The sequence below is a fragment of the Trichoderma breve genome, chromosome 3 (genome assembly GCF_028502605.1).
Source record: "Trichoderma breve strain T069 chromosome 3, whole genome shotgun sequence".
Classification (NCBI taxonomy): Eukaryota; Fungi; Ascomycota; class Sordariomycetes; order Hypocreales; family Hypocreaceae; genus Trichoderma; species Trichoderma breve.
Window position 1 is genome coordinate 2,772,453 of NC_079234.1, and position 21,192 is coordinate 2,793,644.

The 21,192-nt window shown below is 49.9% G+C and overlaps 6 protein-coding genes across 6 annotated transcripts; 4 read left to right on the forward strand and 2 right to left on the reverse strand.

Annotated features, from left to right (window-relative positions):
* Positions 1-971: 971 nt before the first annotated feature.
* On the forward strand, positions 972-2,598 carry T069G_05255 (LEM3 (ligand-effect modulator 3) family / CDC50 family domain-containing protein; the record flags this gene model as incomplete). The annotated part of the gene is made up of 6 exons (XM_056172465.1): positions 972-1,068; positions 1,140-1,176; positions 1,242-1,338; positions 1,426-2,212; positions 2,271-2,433; positions 2,493-2,598. The coding sequence occupies 6 exons, from the start codon at positions 972-974 to the stop codon at positions 2,596-2,598; spliced, it is 1,287 nt and encodes a 428-aa protein (XP_056029323.1).
* Positions 2,599-3,702: 1,104 nt separating this feature from the next.
* T069G_05256 (FACT complex subunit (SPT16/CDC68) domain-containing protein) lies at positions 3,703-7,087 on the reverse strand (the record flags this gene model as incomplete). The annotated part of the gene is made up of 5 exons (XM_056172466.1): positions 3,703-4,820; positions 4,889-6,494; positions 6,563-6,684; positions 6,761-6,845; positions 6,911-7,087. The coding sequence occupies 5 exons, from the start codon at positions 7,085-7,087 to the stop codon at positions 3,703-3,705; spliced, it is 3,108 nt and encodes a 1,035-aa protein (XP_056029324.1).
* Positions 7,088-8,583: 1,496 nt separating this feature from the next.
* T069G_05257 (uncharacterized protein) lies at positions 8,584-10,652 on the forward strand (the record flags this gene model as incomplete). Its single annotated transcript, XM_056172467.1, has 2 exons — positions 8,584-8,727; positions 8,799-10,652. The coding sequence occupies 2 exons, from the start codon at positions 8,584-8,586 to the stop codon at positions 10,650-10,652; spliced, it is 1,998 nt and encodes a 665-aa protein (XP_056029325.1).
* Positions 10,653-11,965: 1,313 nt separating this feature from the next.
* Positions 11,966-13,457, reverse strand: T069G_05258 (BAR domain-containing protein; the record flags this gene model as incomplete). The annotated part of the gene is made up of 3 exons (XM_056172468.1): positions 11,966-11,988; positions 12,050-13,268; positions 13,422-13,457. 3 exons carry the CDS (start codon positions 13,455-13,457, stop codon positions 11,966-11,968), a joined length of 1,278 nt encoding a protein of 425 aa, XP_056029326.1.
* Positions 13,458-14,525: 1,068 nt separating this feature from the next.
* Positions 14,526-16,364, forward strand: T069G_05259 (aminotransferase class-V domain-containing protein; the record flags this gene model as incomplete). Its single annotated transcript, XM_056172469.1, has 3 exons — positions 14,526-14,790; positions 14,864-15,687; positions 15,942-16,364. The coding sequence occupies 3 exons, from the start codon at positions 14,526-14,528 to the stop codon at positions 16,362-16,364; spliced, it is 1,512 nt and encodes a 503-aa protein (XP_056029327.1).
* A 1,043-nt stretch (positions 16,365-17,407) lies between these two features.
* Positions 17,408-18,021, forward strand: T069G_05260 (csbD-like domain-containing protein; the record flags this gene model as incomplete). Its single annotated transcript, XM_056172470.1, has 2 exons — positions 17,408-17,710; positions 17,779-18,021. The coding sequence occupies 2 exons, from the start codon at positions 17,408-17,410 to the stop codon at positions 18,019-18,021; spliced, it is 546 nt and encodes a 181-aa protein (XP_056029328.1).
* Positions 18,022-21,192: the final 3,171 nt, after the last annotated feature.

Consider the following 21,192-nt stretch of genomic DNA (forward strand, 5'->3'; position numbering starts at 1 on the left):
CGGCCCAGCGCTTGGCAAATCATATCCATGAATAAGAGAAACATGGTCATCTTCACCAGCTGTTGATCAGAATTTGTCCCTCAGCTGGCTAGGCAGTGATGGACAGTGATGGACGGTTCCCGATATTAGTTCGATCCATCCATAGACCATTTCTTGGCGCTCCAAATTCTAGAAGATTAGAGACACGCCTGTGGAAGCTGTGGATAAGTCATGCGCAAAATTGGCTTCCACGGAGACACTGTAGAAGCGAGATGGACTGGTAGGCACTCCCTCATGCAAGACTCCTCTCTGACCTCCTTTTCTCCCGCGGTTTGAGCAATATATTCGGCCATCGAAATAACAAGTCGGTTCCGACGCAATGATTGTCATTGGAGGCCTTACGAGTAGGGAGAATGGAGAGGCAGTAAATCTCCATACTGTTTTGAAGCGGGTACCGGTATTGTATACTCTATACTCCGTACTCCGTCCCTTTAATACGCTGTGATTATATGCAGCGCTTGGACTCCATATCATCTTAAATGAAAAACACCAATCACATAACCACACCTGGCTATAGCTTACGGGGGTGATTATTAGCCGATACGCGTCATCTCGCAAGGACACATAGAACACGTGCATATAGAAAAGTCGAAGAGGGAGAGAGAAAAGAAAAGAAAGAAGAAAATGAAAAGGAAGATGCCAGCCTTACACGATGATCCTCCGTTGCGCAACGCCCGCCTACCCTAGACTCCGCCAAGTGTTATTAATAAATCACGGACATGGAAAGTCCGGATCCTGCTGACGAAGTGCACCGCCACACACAGCCTTGGCGAACTCGTAATTCGCAGCCACAGCTGTGAGCACTCTGAACATCCCCGTGTCGAAGACATTCAAACAAACCCCTTGGAACGCAAACTCCGTCAATCACCATCAAGTAATCGCCAGCCTCTTCTCGATATCCGCGCATTGTTGTTCCGGTCCAACTCGCCGCCATGTCCGACTCACCGCGGGGAGGTCATACCGACTCCCTCGATTCTCTTGACACAGCCCCGAACAAGCCGGACAAGAAGAAGAGCCGTCGCCCTGCGAGTGAGTGCTCGACGATGCCTCTGAATGCGCTGCTGGGAGGTGCCGGATTGCTGACGACGAGATTATCATAGACACGGCCTTTCGACAACAGCGACTCAAAGCCTGGCAGTAGGTTTTCCGGACGATTCAACGGCGCAAAAGCCCGAGTCTGCAGGATGCTGACAGCCTCGCAGGCCAATTCTTACTCCAAAGACAGTTCTGCCTCTCTTCTTCGCCATCGGCGTCATATTCGCTCCAATCGGCGGCTTGTTGCTATATGCCAGCACTCAGGTATACTCGGAGATCCTGGCTTTGATTTCTGTCCTCTTGTATGTTTTGTTTGTATTCCTGGCGCTGACGGATTTGCCCATGGTTTAGGTGCAAGAGATTCGCCTCGATTACACCCACTGCACAGCCGATGCTCCGGCCTACAACAACGGCAGGGGCTTCGGCTCCATGCCCAGCAGCGACATAGAGACTCAGTTCAAAACCTCCAACACGTCGATTGATGCGCAATGGGCCGTCCAATCAGACGTCGACATCCCTGTCAACCCGGGCGTCAAGGTGTCTGGACAGCGATGCTATTTGAGATTCAACATCCCCGAGAGCATGGGCCCTCCGGTTCTGTTCTACTACCAGCTCACCAACTTTTACCAGAACCATCGTCGATACGCCGATTCGTTTGACGTCAACCAGCTCAAGGGAGACAACAGGTCATATGGCGATATTCACGGCTCGAAATGCACCCCTCTGTATGGTGAGACCATCGACGGCGTCAAGAAGCCGTACTATCCGTGCGGACTCATTGCCAACTCCATGTTCAACGACTCCTACACCAGCCCCGAGCTGTTGAACCCTCCCGGAGGCCGTGGTAACGAGACGCGAACATACCTCATGGCCAACAACACCAACATCGCCTGGAGCAGCGACCGAGATTTGTACAACCCAACCACGCAGTCGCTGAGCGAAATCATCCCGCCACCCAACTGGCGTCTGCGTTATCCGGACGGTTATACCAAGACCAACCCTCCCCCCAACCTCAAGGAGTGGCAGGCGTTCCAAGTCTGGATGCGTACTGCCGGTTTGCCGACCTTTAGCAAGCTCTACCAGCGCAACGACACCCAAGCGATGGCTGAGGGACGCTACCAAATCGTTATCGATGATTGTATGTGATGACATGGTGAACTACGGCGCAATCTGGTATGCTAACTATGAAATGACAGTCTTCCCCACAACGGAATACAGAGGCAAAAAGTCCATCATCATCACTACTCGCACCGTTGTGGGTGGTCGCAACAACTTCCTTGGCATCGCCTACATTGTTGTTGCTGGCCTCTGCATTGTTCTCGGCGTCATCTTCCTCGCTTCTCATCTCATCAAGCCAAGGTTCGTTCTTATTTTAGCCTTCTCCCTTCCCCTTCCCGTTCTAACACGTCAACCATCAGGAAACTCGGTGACCACACTTACCTGTCGTGGAACAACGTCCCCACGTCCAAACCCGGCGGCAACACCGCTGTGGCCTCGGGCCGCGAGATCCGTCCTGATGCTTAGGCAACTCGCGACAGCTCCCGCGCCGCGCTCCGCATGGCCCCGATGCCCTCTGGTGGCAGCTCCAGCTCTCACATCTTCCTGGCGCCCATGAGCCCGAGGTTTCATAGCAAATTCTATGACCGCTTGAGCCACCGGCTTGCGTAGAACTCAAAAAAAGAAGAAATATCAAATCAAAAGCAGCGGGGGACAATGCGGCGTGGTAGATGATAAAAGGGGTTGCTCTACGCCTACCTCTTCCCGTTTTCTTTAATGCGCTTATATCGATGTAATGCCTTGTTTGTTCCCCGTGCGCTGGCCGGTTCTTGTTTAACGTTGTTTTCTTCTTGTTCTCTTTTTTCTCTTTGCCTTTTTTTGGGTTGTTCGGGGCTGGTTGAACGTTGCCTTATTCTTATTATCCACATTCTTTTTTTTGCTCAAAAGACAAATCATAAGAGGTAGTCAACGCTGGATGAGAAAGAAGAAGAAGGATGAAACGACTATGAAAGATCAAAGGACACGAGTTGCGAGAGGGAGCAAGAAATGGGAGAAAACTAAGTGAAAGGGGTTTTTCCTACCCTCTCGATGAATTCGACAAAGGGGGAGGTTTTTGCCTGTTGGAGTTGAGGAGTTTGCACCGCCTTTTTTGTCATGTTTAACATTTTTTACTTGTTTCCCTCTAGTTCCGTCCTTGTTAAATGTTGGAAAGGGGCTATTGATTGATAGAAAAATGTAGCACCTTTGTTACCAACTCAGCATATCCAAACTCTAAATCTCTCTTCTGAAGTAAAATACATCGTGGGTTTTCACGACGGAGATTACTAGGTACCTAGGTAGTGATGTAAAGTGGCTAAATTCACTTGCAAAAATGATATACTCATTATTATTCAGACCACTCAGCCTATACCAAGCCAACAGGAGCCATACTTGAAAAGCAAAGTCTCATCATAAAAGAAGCCAAGAGGCCATTACGCAGCCGCATCAGCACTTAATTTTTTCTTAATACAAGTTCCAGTATTTAAAACACACTGCCCAAGAAAATAAACTGAAAAAAAGCCCATTCACTCCCCTATTTAACGGTTCGGCTTCGAGCCACTTCGTCTGAATTCGTATCCCTTGCTTACCCGATTATCGCTTGCGTGACTTCTTTCCACTTCCACGGCCTTCATCATCATTGAGGCCACTCTCACGGTCGCGCTTCCTGGCCTTCTTCTCCATCTCATCCCAATCTTCGCCCTCATCCTCACTATCGATGTCGGCCTCTTCATCATCGTCATCATCGCTGGCGTTGCTTCCAAAGTCGGAATCTTCCTCGCTGGACTCGGACACTTCATCCATCTCCTCGTCGTCCATCTCGAAAGCTGATTCTTCCTCGGACTCGTCCTCGGCACCGGAATCGTCTGAGTCGGCCTGCAGGAACGACCAACCACCATCGACGAAGAACTGGTGGGTATCTTGGTTGACTGTCTTCATAATGGTCGGCCAGTTGAGGTTAAGAGGACCCTCGGTAAAGGCAATGTCTGAAGAATCCAAGAAATCCTTGACCTGGTCGAGGAATTCGACGGGAATGGTATTGATGTGATATGGAGCACGTGTAAAGTCCTTGAAGACGAATACCATGTCAAAGTTCTTCAAACCGAACTGGACACGCTCGAGATGGGCGACTTCAATGTCTTCAATGGTGATGACCATGAATGGGGGCTCAACAACCTGGATGAGGCAGTCGGTAGTCGGCTGAATGAAGACGTTGCTGCGGAAAGGCACGCCGTTAAATCCGAGGTCCCGGATGGGCATATCAACCTCGATGTTCTCATTGCGACCGGCTTCGGCAATCTTCTGGGCAAAGCCTTGGAATAGCCTGTCCAATTCGGCGCGGCGACGGCGCTCCTCTTGTTCAGCCTCGAATTCATCCTCATCTCCATAGCGGTACTTTCGCTTTCTGTTACCAGTCTCATCAAACTGGATGTCGGTTGCTTCACGGTAGAACTGCACATCCTTCGTCTTCTTTTTATTGCCCACAATGATAGGGTCTTTTAGATGGATGTGGATGATGACAATCAACTCGTGCTGGCAAGGCTGGAAGAAGAGGTGCTTGACGTTTGAAAAGAGGATATCCACGCGATGCTGAGCATTGAGAGGAGACTGGTAACGGATACCATTCTGGTGTATCTCGACCTTTCCAGGTACTCTCTTGCCCTCCATAGCTGGGCGGATATACACGTTGTCCAAGACAGCCGGGCGTCGATCTTGGCGGAATAAGTTAGCATCCAGTATTTAGGTATTGACACTTTTAGCAGTGGGTATTTGGACTTACTTCTGATTTCCGCCAGCTTGTCTTGCTCCACCACATCTTCCATATCCTTCTTCTCTTGCTCCTTCTTGACGACGTCGCGCTTTAGGTTCGAGATCTGAGTAGCTATCTCACTATATCTGTCTCCATCGAGCGATCGGAATGTCAAGCTGCGAACAAAGTGGGCGGATGCGTCCTCAAAGGGCTGGTCATCCTTTCTACCGACACCCTGGCCGGGCGACAGGAAGTTTATCCGCAAAAAGGCGAATTCTCCCTCGTCGCTCTTACTGGCATTCTTGATGGTGTTGATATGGAACGGGACAGGCCGTCCCATGATGGGGAGAACGACAGTGCTGTTCTTTGAGTCAACGATAATCTCAAGGTTCTTGATCTTTAAGGGGAACTGATTGTCCCGCTTGTAGGACTCGAAACGCTTGAATTTCTTGACCTCTCCGCCATTTTGCCCACTGGTTGACTCGGAGAATCTGGCCAGGCCCTCCTTCTGCTTCTTGGCGGCCAGTTCCTTCTGATGCTCTCGACGCTTCTTGTCCGCGTCCTCGTCTGTTTGGGTGGTGCGCTCGGAGCGAAGGCGAGTGCTGGTAATGTTCTTGGTGGCGACTGCGCCAACTCTGGAATCCTTCTTCTCCTTCTTGGGCGTAGGCTGTGCCTCCTCATCATCCTTGAAGAAGAATGAGTTGGCGTCGGCGCTTGTCGGCGCCTCAGCAGTGAAAACCACCGGCTCAGCAGCTGTCACTCTGATGGTATCAGTCAGGACTAATGAGTAAATCTTGCTGTTCTTGTCTTGAGGCTGTGGGTTCTCGATATCCTGGAATCCGGTATTGATGATCAAAGTCATTCCGTCTTTGAGAACTCGCTGGTTCTTGGCACTCAGTACAAGAGTAGGGTCTCTGTTCTCAAGGCCAACACCCCAACCGACATTCTTCAAGAAGTGCTTCTCCATTTCTGGCTTCTTGCTCTTGATGACACCTAACGCCTTGGCGTATACATCCTTCGCAGTCATGCCATCGCGGATCTCCTTAATGATTGTGTTGTGCACCATTGAAAGGAGCTTGTAGTTGCTCTCCTGAGACTTGTTGGGATCTACTAGGTACGTTCGCGCAATCGTTGAGCAGTATGACTTATATCGCAAACCCAGCGCGGCGATGATGATCCCAGCATGTAGGTTGTCGTCATTTGGATCGGTAGAAAATCGCAGATCGTATTTACCACCACTCTGAATGGAGGGGGGCAGGATCCAATCCAGTTGCGCGGGGTCGAGATCCGAAGGCAGCTTGCCTTTGCTGGGGAGCTCAACAGTCTTCCAGAAATTGTTATCGTCAAGCTTCTTATCGACCTTGTCGGCTAGAACGGAGTGCTTGACTTTCTTCTCGGCATCGAGAATGTTGGACATTTCGTCGAGGAAGTAGGGCGTCATGAGGGCCACGCAAGCCTTGGAAGCCGTCCGCATCGCTCGTAATTCGCTTTCGTCTTTGATGGAGAAGGCATGAGTGGACAAAGCGGTGGAAATGTCAACCTCCTCGACATCTTTGCAGTGTTCGGCAAACACCTTCTTCCACTCATCGACGAAAGGCCCCTTGGACGTATCCTTGGAGATGACGCCAACTTTCTTCTGTTGTCAAAATGCATTAGGTTTTAAGCCTATAGGTGTAAACGAATTGGCATTGAAGGTGGCCTTACCCCCGCTTCTTTGATCTTGTCTGCCACAGTGACAAACAGCTTCTCGTTTTCGGCTGCATCCTTGCCTCGAACAAGCACCTCGATGGGGAAACGGCCGCCCTTGAGCTGTTCGAGATGTTTTGCTGTGTCGGGTGTTAGCATTCGGCAGGGCTTCGCAGCAGCGCAGCCTGAGTGGCAGGCGATTCACGATCCACGTACCCTTCTTTGCCGTAGTGAGAATGTAGAGGGTGTCGACGGTGAAGAGCATCAGGGTGGTCGGAAACTCGTAACCCAAAAGCCAAAACTGAAACAGGGCATTAGCGTTCACGGTCGGATTGCAGCGGTACCGGGGCGCAGGCTGGCTCTTACGTGAACGGCGTTGTTCTTGTGGAATTCGGGAACCTCCTCGACCTTGCCCATCATGATGACGAAGGACGAGACGCCGCCAAAGAGCCCATCCTTGGCTCGGAGGTCATTCTTCCAGGCAGTGACGAAGTGCGAGAGGCGCTCCTGGAAGAGCTTGCTGTCGATCTTGATCTCCGCCATTGTGGTTAATGGATGAACATTTGGCAGGAGAGGGAGCTATTGCATGGATCACGGCGCCTTGACGCGCGAAGAAAAGTGCAGTCGCGTAAAGAGCCAGAGCTGCTGCAGAATGCACGTGACTGAGCGACTACTGTACCTCCGTACCTGATGCCCCATCTAATACTGGACTACTGCAAGGAGGACAAAAGCTGTGCCGTTTGGACCATATCATCACTTGAAATGCTGTTTCCTTTATTTATTACATGATTTCATAGTTATTTAACCTGCCATCGAGAGAAATTAGTCAAGCATAGGATGGACTACCCCCGCAAATATGCAACCTCTGATTGAAGAAACCCTTTGTAGGCAACAACTTGTGCAGCACTAGTGCTACGAGAAGGACTTTGAGTGATCAGTGATACATAATCGACATATCATACTCCGTACAGAGGCATAAAATTCACCCACACTCTTTGAAGCAGGTCGTAGTAGTAGCACTCAGTATGTGGCTCTTATTGGCTGGTGCATAAATAGGTTGCTGTTGGTAATGCCACTAAACTTGCCTCTTGCTTGAATGTGGTAAAAAAATAATCTCCTTTGCAGATGGTGGAGGTATTGGAGGTGGCTAGAACCATGCGGCTCTGCTGCGGCTCTGGAGATGCATCGTGTGGCATCCCCCCTGTCCATACTAACACAAGCTATTTACTCCATAATAGAGACTTATATTCTCACGAGGGAGGCACCCTTGAGTTGTGTAACATTTTAACTAAGTCCAAAGCCAAGCAAGGCCGATCCATCGTTCGTGTTAGCCGAGCTGAGATATCATGTTTTGACTGCTGTTTGTTGAGTCCGAGCGCCTTTACAGCCGCCATGGCGCTGCTCAGCCTTTTTAGCTCATCATGCTCCCGGCTAGTTTCCATCCATGATTCAGTGAGCAGAATACCTAGTACAGTAAGCCCCGAAAGTGATCGAGTCTACTACTAATACGGGGGTGTAGCACAGCTCCTATCCCTGCCTTGAGGCTCTGTTTTGTTTTGTGGGAGGGAGAGTCGAATGCGGCTTGTGTCTCAAAGATGGAACTCCGTACTACAGCGACCAACTACTTATCTGGTACCTTGTCATTTCGCAACAGCCCGACCTCACCGAACTTTCTCATCTTTCACTTTGGCCGTCCGAATGAGAGACTGCCACGGCCTGGATTGCTGTGACTGTGCCCAACTTAAGACGCGCAATAGTATCTGATATCCAAGTGTCGCTGCCAATCGAGTACAGCAAGTGTTGAGGCTCTTTGATGCTCTCGCTATCCAGCTGAAGTGGTGCAGCGGCGTCCGGGAATTTGCGTTGCATCCGAAGGAAAAAGAGGAGGCGCCGCGGCTCTTTCTTTACTCGTACATATATGCAATCCTTGGTCGTTCGATTGTTGCCGGGCATCTGAAGGAAACAGCCCCTCACCAGCTTGCTGTTCCCCCTCCCTCTGAACTGATTCACCATTCACCTCGCCTGTCTAAACCGCAGCCATGAGCCTCTCCCAGGTGCCTTCTGAGATTCTTCGGCTCATTGCCGTTAATCTTGGACCTGATGATTTATTCCACCTGGCCATCAGCAGCCCCCAATTCGAACACATTATGTATGATCCTGTCATATGTCGAAAGGTCCTGGAGGTTCGTTTGTCACCGCAACTTTCAATCTATTCGTACTCACCAGGAAATGCTAACTTGGCACGCTTCAAAAGAGCATCAAATTTTCGTCAGGCTACAGGCAAGAGTGTGAGACTGGCAGATATGATAAAGCGCTGAGGAGGCTCATCAAGCGACGCGAGGCTCTCCAGATGGCAAGGCCGTTTCACGTGCTGGAAGTCTCCAGCGAAGCTGTTCAGTTCACGTACACAAACGGCGCTTTGTGTTACACTACGAAGCAACTCTCACCTGTCTACGAGCACCGCCTGCGAATCCTGACTCTCGAGGGCCCTTCTGTCGAAGAAGTAAGCATCGATGTCCCTAATCTCATAAAAGACTGTGATATACCCCATTTTGAAGAAACTCGACCCTACCATTTCAGGCCGCTGTATCATGCAGATGGCATAGTTTCATGCTTATACGAGCAGAAAAAGTCACCCACCACTGTCCGCTGGTTGATTATATACAGCCTTGAAAAGGGAAAGCTTCTCGATGCCCGCCCTCTGCTTTCGACTGCCAATATTTTTGTCCGCAACAACTGCCAATATCTATATTACGGCACAAAGTCTTATCCAGCCCAGGGGCAGCGCCGATGGGTGATCGAAGGCTTCTCTCTGAAAGACTTGGAATGGTTTCCTCGCAGAACCATTCTCTGGGATTTGGCTGGTGCCGAAATGGGGTCGACCATCTGCTTCGAGATCTTTGGCAACCACCTGTACGGAGTTTCTAGCCAAGAGTTGGCCGAAATCGAAGAGTATGAGTGGGACTCGCCGGGACATCCGATAGATTCCTTTTATTACGCCTTTCGGCTCCTTCTGCGTGACCCTGGCGAGATTCAAATCTTACCAAGGTCAGCTCTGTGGCGGCGAGGTGCGACAGACGGACCCATCGATGACCGCTGGAACCACCTTCAGATTGCACAAGACGAGATATCAGGCCAAATCTCTATTTTTGAAACTAGAAAAGAGTGGCTCTCTTCGTGGAGCCGACGCACATGCTACAGAAAGCAGCTATTTTGGCCTTCTATACCTCAGAGTACAGACGGCCATCCCGATGACCGCCCTGAAGATTCTGAAGATGAATGCCCCGATAACTTGGACAGCATGGCTCATTATGAATCAGCCCCAGAAAACAGTGTCCACCGCGGTGATACTGGTTTTTCCTCTTCGACATTCGACTTCCGCAATACTCCGGTTCGTTCTTACAACCCAAGCTGCCAAGCTTTTGTCGACATCGTGAGCACTACAACAGCAGCCAGTCCGATAGCCAGACGACTTCGGTTGCGGGTTAGAAGACGACCACAGGAGCCGTGCCCAACCTCAGAATCAGGCCATATGCCATCATCGCCCACCGAACTGGCGGAGGTTACTAATGACTCGGAAGATCAATATGTCAGACTATGGCCGGAAGCCGAGGGAAAGCAGGGGAGTGAACAACCTAACCAATCCCTGGATCGCTATTGCGATGAGCTCCTCAACCCTCAGCCGCACTTTGACGAAGTCGACTGGGCAATGGATGAAAGTGTTTTGGTTTATTCTCCCAAGTCTTTGAATCGCCCTGAGGAGCCACGCTCCATCATTCTCGTGTCCTTTGACCCCGGCCTGCATTTCCCAAAACAGTGCCATTGGGTTGGAAGCTCGACACCGCCAGTTTCGATGAGCTACCAGCTGAGCAAAGTCGGAAATGCCCCGTTGGGCTCAAGCACAACGATGAATGAGGAAATGGTGGCTCCTCATTCCTCGAAGATCCTAGGTCTCGACTTCACAGGGGAATCCCGGCAGATAGCTCGGGCCTCCACCTCGACACCGAAGGCATCTCTCAATGGATTCACAGCATTCACAGCCCGGAAGAAGCCCCGTCTTGAGGGAGTTTTTATACCAACAAACACGGCCAGTATCCATTGTGGATGATTTGGGGATCAATGGCCCGAAGTGATCTATCATTACGCAGGTAGAAGTGGCATGGGTTGGTATGTACTCATGAAGTACTCAAAACAAACCCGCCACTTGGGGTCATACCGCCAATTCGCCCAGCTCGACTGCGAAGAGCCTCTTTGAAACCCAACAAGGGGGGTTCACAGGCAAAAATTCTCTCTTGCGACAATTTTAGTTGCATTAGTTGAGAGTTAATTCGCTCAAGTCCTCTTTTTCCGTGGGCTTGGGGGTATGCCTATCTCATTACGTTTCATGGGCGAAATGTGTGACCGAGGCTGAATCCGACTGGGCGGGCACTGCATTTTACAGTTGTGTAATGCACGGCTTAATTGCTATGACGAGAGGATCAATATGAAACAAATTACTCTCCAACTCTTTTTGGGCTTGTTAAAACCTTTCTGCCTAGGATGCCAATTTATCTTGCGCGATGCTAGGACAAACGCGGCTTGAGTTGCATCTTAGCGAACGGTGTCGGGCACAATTACAGATACATCACACGCAATCAATTCATCGCCATCTCACCATCACATATACGACATGACAAGTCGCTTTGTTGATTTTTCATATGTCAGACTATAAACAGCGGCTTCTCGCGGCTCAAATGGGTGGAATCCAAAAGCTGTCAAATGGGAAACCCTACATATGCACGAATGCCTCACATTGCCCAAAACGCGGCTGGTTTCTTATATACATATTTGTACGCGCCAAGTTGGCCTACCACCTGCTACCTATATATTATTATGTATCTACTATAATATTATCTCTTGCTACAATCGTAAATTTGTCTCGTCATCGATGCTGGACTTCAGCTGAACACAGTCAGTCTCTCTCCCTTTGTACAATTGTCAACGTGCCATTGGAGGTGCCGTGCCGCGCGTGCATCTGACGAGTGATGTTTCACGATGACTCTGTGTAACCTCAACACGTGTGTTGTCGCCTCATATTGAGTGATCCACTGATGTCAATATCATACGAATGACTGACCAATATAAGGTAACTAATTTGAATCAAATCTCACAGAACTGGTCACATAAAGATACGTCGTCATAGTTGGGAGTCGACGCCTTTGTCTTCCGCTTTAATCCTGATTATCAAAGTACACTATACACATATATAGGCTAACCTGTTGATTCCCTGGCATGCTCTAATAAAGTTGAGGAAACAAAAAAAAAAAAAAGGAAAAAGAAAAACCATGGGTCAAACTCCTTCTACTTCCCCCGTCTCTCTCCCCTTCTTTCAATCTCTCTCGCATCCCTCTTTGTTGCTACTCTCCACAGGCTTTATTGCCTCTAGTTCAATTTGACATAGTTTCCTACAGCACGGATTAGCATCCAAAGGCGCAAAGAGCAGTGACAAAAAACAACAAAGCATACCTGGAAACTGTCCTTGCTTTCCGTTCACTTTGCCTTGCCACCATTCATTCTCGTTCTGTGTTCTTTGTATGATCTCAATGACATCACCCGCTCGGAAACTCAGGTCACCCTCTGCCTGTGCCGCGAAGTCGTACAGAGCCGTCACTGTCTCAGGCGGCGGCGCGCCGCTCAGACGGGTCGGCTTGGGCTTGGGCGGCGGCGGAGGCTTCGCCTTGCCGGCAACAAGCGTTGAAAGGCCGGGCTTCGTAGAAGGGCTATATGGCGGCGGCGCAGCGGCTTCGCCCGCGTCTTCTGCTGGGAAGCCACCAAACTTGGGGCTCATCTTCTCTGGTGTTGCAGAACCTGCGGTGAGCAATCCCTGAGGCTTAGCAGCCTCGATCGTAGGGCGACCACCGACCTTGGGAGGCGGCCGTCGCTGTCCAGTAGTCTTGAATCGTACGATACTCAGCGCTTCAGCTTGCTCCTGGATATCACCTCGCTTCTCGTTGAAGGCCTCTTCAATGTCCCTAGTCAGATCAAAGTATCCAATATCGCATCGCTGCATCCGCTCGTGTAATGTGTAGAAAATATTGAGCTGCATGTAGTAGAAGGACTGGAAGAGCGGCTTGATGAACTCTTGCTCTAGCTGGAAGAGCTTGGGCAGCTCGTCTTTCAAGAGATTGTTGTAGTATTCAAAATCCTGCGTTGCTTGCTCACAGTCGCCTTCAGCCTTCCACATGGCCTTTTCGTCCTTGGCCGAGCGATCCTTCTTATCTTGGAGCTTCTTGAGGGTAGTGCGATGCCGATCGTAGTCGAGCTGCTTGTGATCTCGCTTCACAGCAGTTTTTCGGATGACCTTGATCACATCTAGCAGCTCGTTGGCCGGCCGGATAACTCTAGACTCTATAGTCTCCAGCTCCGGAGCCAGCGTCTCCTGTAGCTCTTGCACAACAGCCTCATATTCCTCACAGGCAGCAATACCCTCAGGGTTCCCTTCAGGCTTTATGGAGTCGGGGTCGGACACGCGACCAGAGATGGGCTTGTAGACCTCTGTCATTGCTTTACTAAATTCAATCTGGTGGTTGAGCATGCCATTGATGGCCTCGAAGTATTTCTTGGACTCATCGTGGAGCTTCTTTGTCTCCTTTTCCAGCTCCTGGAAGCGTCGCTCGGCGTCGATGTATACGGCGTCTTTGGTGTGCTCGCCAATGTTGAATTTTGACTTGAATTGTTGCGGCGCCTAGAGTGCGAGCACGGGTTAGCTGTTTGGGGTACATCGCGGTCTCGATCATGACGTCTCTTATTTTTCCTTCTCGAACGTTCGGAGGGGCGGCTTTGTGTTGCTGCCGCTTTGGGTGAGGGGCAAGGGGAATCAAAGAGAGAGAGCATTTACCCTAACAAGGCTCTTCTGGAAGCCTTTGAAACTCATGGCGACGCGCTCGTGGTCGGAAATGTGTACGGGAGCAGCAAAGGAAGCGGAAATTCTGGTGGTGATAAAGAGCAAGTTGCGCGCGCAAAGCACCGGCGATCCGGGAGACGGACAGAAGCCCTCGCCAGCTGGGTTGGAGGTTAAATCCTACCTCTGGGACTGGTGACGAACTTTAAGTGGCTGTGCTAGAGCTTGTAGTGTCCAATGTGGCGCATAGTCCAACTCCGGGCCTCCGCAGCGCTGTGGAAGCCGCCGGAATTTGCCTGGGGCAGAAGCCAAGCTATTATACCTAACTTACCTACCTAGTGGCAGCAAATGCTCCATGCTCCGTAATATGATGATGACGGCTATTGACTGAATTTGATTTCCCCAGGATGGGGCTGCTTACCATATTGCTTTGTATCTGTACCCAAACCAGGTCAGCTTAGCATTGGCAGTTTGCTCGTTGCACCTTGACATCTCGGACTGACATGCAGCAAATGCCCTAGCGCTAATGGAATCAAATGCAGCACCCCGACTTCTTATCACCTCTCCCAGGACAGGCCTGTTGGGCATAATATTGATGCATCGATATAATCAACAGAACCTACTGATAATAATACATACATTCAAAGCTACAGTGATTTCAGTGCAAAGGAAGCCCACGCACTGTTTATTAAGGTGCTGAACTGAGCACCAGCTTGTGACATGACGTCGTTGGCCTCGATATCCGAGACCTTTTTTGCCGCCAACGCAGTCATTTTATCTGCTGAGTCGTCCCAAGGCCGCCGCTACCTACTGCTGCTATGCCGCACGCTAAAGACACCGGCCTATCTCGGCCTTTCACGTCCAAAAAGACGATTGAATGCGCCGTGGAGCTGCTTTCCGGGGTTCGGCCGAATATTCCACGCATTTTTCAACCAATTACCCGCACCGTATCACCGAGCTAGCTACCGAGCCGGACCCCATTGACAAATACTACAAAATTCACGTTGGTCTGAAAAAAACTACTTCTCCTCAACAACTCCAACCTTCTCACCTGGCTGGAAGTTTCTGTCCCCATGTAAACTATCCATCCGCACAACAGCCATGGCTAGTATTGCATCGTCAGCGCTGAGGTCGGCGAGCCGCCTTGGCTCCAGCACGGCCGTCACTACGGCGCCGTTGCGAGGAATTCACAGAGCTGCCCTGGTGGCGGCTACGAGGAGGAGCGGGAGGCGAGGCTATGTGACCGAGTCCAAGAGAGACAATGCGCGGGTCGAAACGGCTATCAAGCTGGACAAGAAGGACTTTGCAGACATTCCTCAGTCGGTGGACATGACCTCACCTAACATGAAGGTCAGCCCGATGGCCGGTATGTCGTCCTCGGTCACCTCTTGTTGCGATATGCAGGAATGAACACCACAGAGGCTAATGCGCAATTGCAGAGGTTCTCAAGACCGCAGCCGTCATGGAGGAGGGCCAGCGACCCATCTACCTCGACATGCAGGCCACCACGCCTGTTGACCCCCGTGTCCTAGATGCCATGCTGCCGTTTTACGTCGGCGAGTTCGGCAACCCCCACTCAAGAACGCACGCTTACGGCTGGGAGAGTGAAAAGGCTGTGGAGGAGGCCCGAGAGCATGTGGCGAATCTGATTGGCGCCGACCCTAAGGAGATTATCTTCACCAGCGGTGCCACGGAGAGTAACAACATGAGCATCAAGGGCGTTGCGCGATTCTTCGGCCGATCTGGCAAGAAGAAGCACATCATCACCACTCAGACCGAGCACAAGTGTGTGCTGGACAGCTGCAGACATCTGCAGGATGAAGGGTTCGAGGTTACCTATCTGCCTGTTCAGAGCAATGGCCTGATCAAGATGGAAGATCTTGAGGCTGCCATCAGGCCTGAGACGGCCCTGGTCAGTATCATGACTGTGAACAACGAGATCGGAGTCATCCAGCCGATCGAGCAGATTGGCAAACTCTGCCGTGAGAAGAAGATCTTCTTCCACACCGATGCTGCACAGGCTGTCGGCAAGATCCCCATTGATGTCAATGCCATGAACATTGACCTCATGTCCATTTCATCACATAAGATTTACGGACCCAAGGGCATTGGCGCATGCTATGTCCGCAGACGCCCGAGGGTTCGGCTCGACCCCCTCATCACTGGTGGTGGACAAGAGCGAGGCCTACGAAGCGGTACCTTGGCACCACCCCTGGTTGCTGGCTTTGGTGAGGCATGCCGCGTTGCCAAGGAAGAGATGGAGGTATGTTGGCACCTTTCCCCCTCTTTTTCTTCATTGTTTCTCCCTTCTTTACAACCACCTTATCAAATCCCTTTCCGCATCCATGTGATGATTAGCTTATACATGCATGGCTTTCTGAATGGCCCGTGACAAGGCCCTTCGTGTTGAGTGTAGCAACCTGTCTGATTCTTGCGGTTTCCCTTTTCCACGTTGTCTTGGTTTCATATCGTTTGCGTATCCTATTACGGCATAGCTAACCGAGCATCGCTGTACAGTATGACTCCAAGAGGATTAAGTTCCTATCAGATCGACTCTTGGGTGGACTGCTTGCTATGGAGCACACCAACCAGAATGGCGATTCGAAATCCTTCTACCCCGGCTGCGTCAACGTTTCATTTGCATACGTCGAGGGTGAATCCCTATTGATGGCCCTGAAGGACATTGCGCTGTCTTCGGGTAGCGCATGTACTTCGGCCTCGCTTGAGCCTAGCTACGTGCTTCGTGCGCTTGGAAACAGCGACGAGAATGCGCATAGCAGCATCCGGTTCGGCATTGGCCGCTTTACCACGGAGGAAGAGATTGACTACGTGCTGAAGGCGGTCAGGGAGCGTGTCACGTTCCTGCGTGAGCTCAGCCCACTGTGGGAGCTTGTGCAAGAGGGCATCGACCTGAACACGATCCAGTGGAGCCAGCACTAAAGTGTCACCAGATTGAACATGGCACAAGCTGGTGTTTTGGGTCGGAGAAGTTATCAACTGGGTCTGGGTATAAGCGGAACCCAAAGGGTTTGGCCAAAGGCGCCGGGTTTGCGCCAGCCAAGCCGCTGTAATAGCATATTGTAGTATAAGATACCTGATTTACGAGTACGAAATAATGACAATTCCCCAAATGAACAGGCTGGATTACCTCGCCTATCATGAATGCTATTGGATCTACTGCTTGGTACTTGGATAACACGCTTTGTAGAAACAACGAGAAGCCAGTCACAGGTGCTTGATAGGGGCTTTTGAGATGCTTCTATTGGTAGTGACCAAATCTACCAGCATATGATTGCTCCTCTGCCCCTCTTACAGCAGCCATCCAACCGACGCCAGTCATGTATCCCAAACTGGCAATGGGGCTCTATTCACTGCAGCCAATGTGGCAGCGCGTCAGCCAAACTGCAGCGCCAGCATTATCCCGACAATGCTCTATCCTTAGCACGGTCTGGGCATCTTGTCCTATCAAAGCTGCATCGCGATTGCCACTCAAAACATTTGGCATTTATCAAGGCATCTAACTATCACATGCATCTGCCCCTCTATCCAGTTTCTTTGAGGGTCCAGTTTCCAGTTTACGTACAATGGCGAGTCTCAGTTGGTGGCAGTCAATGATGAATCCATGACGTCAGCTGCGCCACAGCTCCGAGCACCTACCAAGAAGCTTTCACAAGATCAAACGCAACTGGCTTTTGATGACATCAATTGTGGATTTCGAACGGTTTGGAAGCTGCCACGCGTGGATCGTGGATGGCGGTTGCGTGCATCGTCATCGGCATCATGATTGCGGTTTCCCTTGATTGGGATGATTTGCGCGGGAGGGTGAATGTTATATAAGGGCCAGGCTGTCTTGGCTTTCCTTCTTGCATCTACTTCATCACTCATCACAACCACAATAAACAAACATTTACAATCTTCAATCTCAACAACCTACTACAAACACACACTTATACACTACATCTATCCACACAATAACCGCAATCATGTCTGACAACTCCAACAACAAGCCCTCTACTCTCCAGTCCTACGTCGACTCCGCCACTGGTGCCGTCCAGAATGCTGTCGGCAGCTTGATGGGCAACTCGGGCGATCAGGCCAAGGGCGAGCTTCGCCAGGACAAGGCTCAGGCTGAGTACGACGCTTCACAGGCAGCAGTCAAGCTCCCCGGCGGCACCATCGGCAGCACAGGTGCCTTTGCCAAGGATGACCCCAACCGGACCGAGGGCTCATGGAATCAAACCGTTGGTGCCGCTAAGGAGACACTTGGTGGTCTTGTCGGCAATGAGGTATGCTTCCCTCACAACTGCAACACTTTCGTGATACCTTCTTAAGCTAACATGTCTTGTCATAACAGTCTCTGAAGTCGTCTGGTCGTCAACAGAACCTCGAGGGCCAGCAGCAGGAGGCCAAGGGCCAGCTGCACGACTACGGCCATGGAATGGGTGATCGTGTCCAGGGAACCGTCGGCAGTGCTGTCGCTGGCCTCACCGGAGACAGATCAGGCCAGGCACACTACGAGGAGTTGCACGATAAGGGCAAGACACAGCAGCGTGGTGCCGAGCACGACATCCAGAAGCAAGGCGAGGCCAACTACTAAGGGGAGGAAAGTGACGTTGAAGGCGTGGAAAGATACCCTAACCGTGTTATGATTTGACGGAATTCCTATGAATAGTCTTAGCTTTGATCGATTGATCACCAAATTGACTCGATTTCCTTGAATTTGCCATTGTTCACCTCTGAATTCACCTATTATGTTGCTGTTACTGTGTCCCTATATTTGGCAGAATTATGGGCAATTTGCTCCATGGCAGTCAATTCTCATCTGTTACATGCCAACGGGTGCTGTCAAGAAATAGGAAAGCCGAGAAGGAATAGGTGTAAAAACCAGACTTCATGTATGAGTATTGCTCTGGCGTAGGTGTCGTCACGTATATATAAGGTATGGTATTCATGTGACGTGTAGGTAGTGTCTCGCGTTATGGCCGGTATATAATACTCGCTTGGATTCCACCCCGATGATTCTGAAATGTGATGTGACGACGGGGATGGCGAGAACCGCGCTTTGGGAGTGTTACATTGCAGGACAGCGGGAGAAGATTGTGCACGTGGATTTTGTGCAAGTGAGGGCGGACTTACAATCGTTGGTACTGCTCCTGATGGGAGTATCTTCACCGACCTGTGCTGCATAGATGCGGTTGGAGAGCGTTTCGGGCATCAGCAAGATGGTGACGATGCTACTGACGCCAACGAGGTTGAGTTTGACGAGGAGGGGTTTGCTAGATGGAGGTTTGGGTGAGGTAGGTTGCGATTAAGGGAGCTGAAGAGCTGAGGGGAGGAGAACCGTGGGGACGATCCATTAGAAGCAAGCTGCTCTGGAAACAGCATTGGGACGATTCATGAGCGAAATTTTGGGAATTCGTCGCGGCTAAGGCTTGGGAATCGCTCCAGAGATGCCAGTGAAGACGATGTCCTCTGGTTTCTTGTTGGCTGCCTAGGAGCCTGATGGCTCCTGAGTCCCGGATGGCTCTCAGGGGTATCTGATGCCATTTCCAGCAGATGGATAGGGCGTATTCTTTGGCAAGAATTGGTACAAAGACGACTCTGTTGGGTAACAGGCCGAGAAATAGAGCTGCGAGAGCGCCTATTTTGACTTTTGTTTGCGGTTTGTGTTTCTCTCTTCGAGTTGTTTGCTTAACGTACTACTAGGTAAGTATGAGAGCCACTGATGGTGATATGGGCATTGGTGAGCTCTTGCTGTACAACCCGATCACGACATTCTGATCTTCAGAGAAAGTCTTCAGATATGAGGCTGTCATGGTGTTTACAGATGATTTCTTGCCATAGTTTTACCAATGGGCAGCCGCTCCTCCGTGATGAAAAGCCAAAAGTGCGGCTTAGCTCTTTTTTTGCCTTTGAAATCTCCCCGGAATGTCTACATCTACTATAAAATGGGAAGGCCTATCTAGCACTCCTATTTTACTATCCAGTATCCACATGTCGTAAATAATAGCGAATATAAGAAAAACGTAGCTATAGTAGCAGATGCTAGAGAAATGTAGCTATAGTAGAAAATACTAGACAAATGTAGGTATAGTAGTAAATACTAGACAAATATAGCTACAGTAGCAGAGGTTTCCTCGAGATGCTCTATTTTAAGGGGAGTAGCAAGTATTAAATACCCAGTTCTTCAAGTACCTACTACTGCTACCATTCTTGTTTCTCGGCATTGAGAGGCTGAGGTTGATGACGAAGAGGGTCACTGCGAGGAGCGGGATGAGCTACTGCAGTTGGAAGGCTGGACAACATAATTTCAGGAGAATTGTCTTTCTTTGTTCTTTGAGATTTAGAAATGGTGAAAATGTGTTGTGGACTTGGAGTAACGACTTGTAGGTAGATTACCTGGAAAAACGGATCGAGTTCGTGCGTGAGAAGAACAATAAATTTTTATTCAGCCCTCTCTTTCGACTTAGTCTTTTGGGAATCATTATTCTTCTCTAATATCACTCTTCTTCCAGCTGAGCCTATGATCACGGTGCGGCGAAGGTGTTGGAATTGGTCGGTTGGTCGTCATGTGTTGAAGCAGGTCAATACGGTTCCTGTTTTGTTCATCTGCACGGAATTAAGATAAGTGACTCCCTGTTTGCTATATCGTCGAAGATTTTATTGCACATTTCTTTCCTCGGTGATTGTTATATCGATTAAATTTTTTGCTCTAAATGCCCGCATTGCAGCTTTTGTATGTCGTTATCTAATCTTGTTACGCCTCTGTTATGTCGCGAAGATGTATACGACTTCTCACCATGGCAGTACACCAAAATGAGCTACTAATGTACCATTTCAATGCGCTTCCAGCAGTCCTATTAGATGAATCTAAATTACAATTTGTTTAAATATATTATTAGTCAAATGAGAATTGTCGTAATGCGTATCAAAAGTGAGGCGAATAGTTGCCACCACGAGACTCCTGCTCCGGCTAAGCAAGGCAGCAAGTAACCCATTCCCTTAATTTCTGAATACCGTAAATCATTCATAGAGTAACACACATAGACCCAAAATTGTATTGTTTGGAGACTCAAGTATCCAAACATACATTGTCATCCTGGCTGGACAAACGCCGGTGACTGAAGCCACAAACACCGGATTGCGGCGTTGGCAAACCATGAAGTGTATTCGCACGTACATGTACGCAGCTTACAACTACCCATACAATTTACTACCTATCCATAGCAAGCAATTCTCTCGGAGCAGAATGTCGAGCAGGGATCGGGATATGCCATCAAGTCGCACAATAGAGCCTTCCGTCTCCGGCGAAGTGCGGACGTCGGGCTTCGCCGAGCTGACATCAAGTTTGCGTGGGTTTTTGACGGGAAGCGACTTTTTTGTGCCACGCAACCTCACCTTGTTGCTGCGTGAAGGACGCTGATGCTACAGAAGGATGCCGATGCGGAGCCATGGCTCTGTCGATCTCATAACTTCTTCTTTGGGGAGGGAAGTACAGAGGATGGGGATTTAATCCTTTCATGGAATGAACAAGGCTGACTGACTAGGTGACGCTCTGAAGATGTACAAAGATAAATGTTCCGAGAGCAGTATCGATGGATATCTCTCTCCAAGTAAATCGTTGAGCGGTGAGTACTATTGGGTTACTTAATTTATCCATTGATGTCTATTCGCATGCAGACATCCGTCAGTTACATCTACTTTGTTCCTTGGATATGCCGGGGCATCTTGTTCAACTGCCGCTGTCCTTGCTGGTTGGCTAACATGC